The following is a 3,754-nucleotide window of genomic DNA, read 5'->3' on the forward strand; positions in this document are numbered from 1 at the left end:
TACCTGGTATTGCTGTAGCTTTTCTATTGGGCCACCATTGCTTTACGTGTACAGAAGAGAAAAAAAAGTCGTAAGTGCAAGATCAAAATTCGAGAAAATCTAAAGCGCATATGGGTCCGGTGCTCTTTATTCTCGAAGCAGAGGCACTATTAGCAGGTCAGCATGGCTTTGGAGAGGAAGGATTATGGTTCAAGACCCAATTTCGAGAAAGATGGCCATAATTCTTGAACTACAATAGTGCCAAATCTAGCTATTACGCTCACTGAAGTAGCAGAATTGCGAAATTAAGATTGATTTTGAGAAATTTCTATAGCTTATGTCTGGAGTGCATTAAATTTGCCAACATAAGTCAAATATATTCATGTTAATACAATTATAAGAAAATAAGATATGCTCTCGGACGGCCTATGATAAAAGTTTATAATATATGAATCGGTTCAATGAAGCAGAGGTGGATACAAAAGCAAAAAATCAATGCAACAAGAATGATTGGTAAAATTAACAAGATTCCAAATTTTTTAAATTTAAATATACGTATCACGTGTTATTAGAAATAGAATTGAGTTATTAGCTGAAACCTGAAGATATTAAGTATGCTTTGACGATAATTTAATAATGATGATGATGTCGTGTCCACGTTACAACGGAAATGGGGTGCAGTAGTTTCGGAGGGTAAAGATACCTGAGCACCCGAGGGCAGAAGTCTGACTTCTAGTTCATATGAAGATGACATTCACACACTCGCATGCACAACCCCTTTTTACAGGGAAGCCTTTTCATACACCTCACAGATTGAACGCAGGGGGAACAACCATGCCCGAACCAGGACTCGAACCCAGGACACCCAAATCATGGGGAAGACACGCTAGTTTTAGGGCAGGATACTGGCTGATAATTTAATATATTCATTTAATGAAATGCCAGAAGAATGTGAAAGCATTTTTAATTTCATCCTATTTAAGGTATATCCGACTAGATTAAAAACACGAATTTACATTTTTATTTTCAAAAAATTAAGTACGTTTCTGTTTCCAATGATATCTTTATTTTGTCTTTATGTGAATTAGAAGCCAAGTTATAGCAAACTATTGACATGTAAGTGATGCTTATTTGTAAGCATTTAAAAATTTAAATGCATTTTCTAATGAAGATTTTTTTCATAATTCTACTGTACGAGTATTGTCACATCTCAAAAAATAATCAAGATATCTTAAAGAAATTTTTAATTAATGCTTGTTATGTTATACAGAATGTAATGATCTGTGGATTTGGTGATGAATGCTGTAGAAGTGGATTTATAATTGCTTAGTGTAAATATTCTTGAAAAAATTCCAAAATTTCATATATTACGCACAAAAATTTTACTTTCGAATATAATAATTAGATAATAGTTGGTTACCCTCTAAGATGTAACACATGTAATGTTGCAAAGGAAAATGAAAACTGTAACAATTTTTTTACTCCAGAGCAATCCTAGTTTCTGCAAATAAATGTTACATCAAAATAAGTTTTTTTTTCTTTAGAGTCTGCATATATATTTGAATAATTTCACTTTTATTCATCATTTTATCATCATATTAATAAAAAAAACATTATATAAACATTAAAATATTTTTTAAAAAAAACCCTTCTAACCTAGTCGGATACCTTAAACTATTTTTCGAAATATTGAAGGCATATATTATATTCATGCATTTCTAAAATAAACGTAACAATGATGTAAAAATTGTATTGCCATTTCACAATAAATTTATTATAAATTAAATATGAAGCTTTGCAGGTAGAATTTTACAGCATCACTAAGATGTGGAGATATCCGTCTCTAGTTGATAACTCTATTTATTTTTCAGCAGACGTGCAATTAATTTTTCTTTGCTAAATTTTCCTAATATAAAAGATTAATTATGCATTTTTTAAGGCCATATTGAATAAATCAGTTCACGAGTAGAACTAAATAATATTAATTCAATCACGAATTCTTAAAATGTAATAACGTTTCAAGACTCAAATTGAAATCAAGATATTTTTAAAATGCAATACGACAACAGCAAGTTATGTTCATAAATGATCAAGGAAAAGTGCATTTCGGCAAGAAGAAAAAGTCATTCATCTCATCGCCCTTTTCTTCCGCTGGTAGTAGAACCGTTCCATGGTAAATATGATGAGAGAAGCAACGTGAAGGATGATGAGCAAAAAGAAAATTCCTGAAAACGAATCCAGGCCAAGCTTTTTCACACCATCATCGAACGGCCGATTCGTATTTGCGTAAAACTGGCGTTTAAACGATTCGTCATCTATGAACTTTTGATAAAGGCCTGCGCTATTGATTCTGAGTATCATAGTATCGAGTCTTTGCATGCAACAAAAATTTTTCTTCACCATGACTCCGGTGCTCCATATTCCAAAACCATCTTCCGCAACGGAAACTTTTGCAAACGGTGGCTTGCCGTGCAAAATGGTGAACAGCAGACGTGAACCGAAAATTGCCTTATTGTCTTCGATCTCTTGTCCGAAATCGAGCACTTCGAACCAGTTGTTGCGAATCACCGCCAGACCTATTTTCCGAATATCAGGGGAATCATTTTGGATCATGAATTCGGCATTGGCACTGCCTTTGAGTTCGATGTATTTGAAATTACCTTTTTCAATGGCAACAGCTAAGTCGTGGACATTTCTCACGCCTGTCGGCCTCGGAGTAACGGTCAGAAAGGACAAAATGACTGTTGTGTAGGTGAACCTCATGATTGTGTCCGATAAGAGCCACGAGCCATTGAAAATTCGGAAGGAAAGTGAATTCTCTATCTTATCCGGCATTTTCTTGCAACTTATCAGGTTGATGAAGTACCCCACCAAAGACTGCTTTCGGAACAAGGCTTGCTGAAGTACGTTGGGTACGAGTAGAACAGAAACAAGGAAGGCAACCCAGACCTGTACTTGGAAAGGCATCACTAGTACATAATATCTGGGCAGTGGCTTTGGTATGGCAGTGGCGAATGTCCTCTCGACCGTGTAATAAGGCATACTGTAGTCGATGACCTGCGTCCTTTCCTCCAGCAAAGGGCAGTACACCGTTGATATATCGAGTTCTCCTCTACCAAGCGCACCAGCCAATCCAATCCAAGAGCCATTTTCGTTTACTTTTCCGTATCCATCTTTCACGATGTGTATCGTATACTGAAAATTCAGTTTCTCAGCTAGAAGCTTCAGCAATTGCACATCGATGCCCGTGTAGGCAGTTTCGTTTCCTCTGCTCTCATTATAAAATGTATTTGAGAATATCATACCTACTTTTAGGTGATTTGGAAACTGCATGCTGGAGGACTTCTTGCTTGTTAGGCTTCTTAGAGGAATTTCGAAGTTCAGCAGCCAATTGTAATAATTAAGCAAAGTGCGTTCCCACACTACTATCAAGGAATGATTCAACTTGCTTCTTTCTTTCAAAGGCTCAAGCATTCACTACGAAGGAAGAAAAGCCCCATTTTAGGATATTATAAATAAAAATAAAAATATTACGAAATAATTGGATTAAAAATATAGGATAATTTCTAAATAACAGCTCATCTAAGAAAATCAGTTTTAAAACTATTAAAGATGAATGCTTTCAAGTGCGATACAGACAATCAAAGACAAGTGAATCAAATTCGATGAACTTGAGTCCACAATACCCAGAATTATTTACAAGATGGAGAAAGTTAAATCTTTTTTGGTAGTGCAATAAGATAAAATTCTAAAAAGTATTTTTTCTTATTCACCT

The 3,754-nt window shown here is 35.0% G+C and overlaps 1 protein-coding gene across 1 annotated transcript; it reads right to left on the reverse strand.

Moving 5' to 3' along the window:
• Window positions 1–2,106: 2,106 nt before the first annotated feature.
• Window positions 2,107–3,453, reverse strand: LOC129985092 (glutamate receptor ionotropic, kainate 5-like). The gene has a single exon (XM_056095006.1). The coding sequence runs from the start codon at window positions 3,451–3,453 to the stop codon at window positions 2,107–2,109; it is 1,347 nt and encodes a 448-aa protein (XP_055950981.1).
• Window positions 3,454–3,754: the final 301 nt, after the last annotated feature.

This window comes from Argiope bruennichi, chromosome 9 (genome assembly GCF_947563725.1).
Source record: "Argiope bruennichi chromosome 9, qqArgBrue1.1, whole genome shotgun sequence".
NCBI lineage: Eukaryota > Metazoa > Arthropoda > Arachnida > Araneae > Araneidae > Argiope > Argiope bruennichi.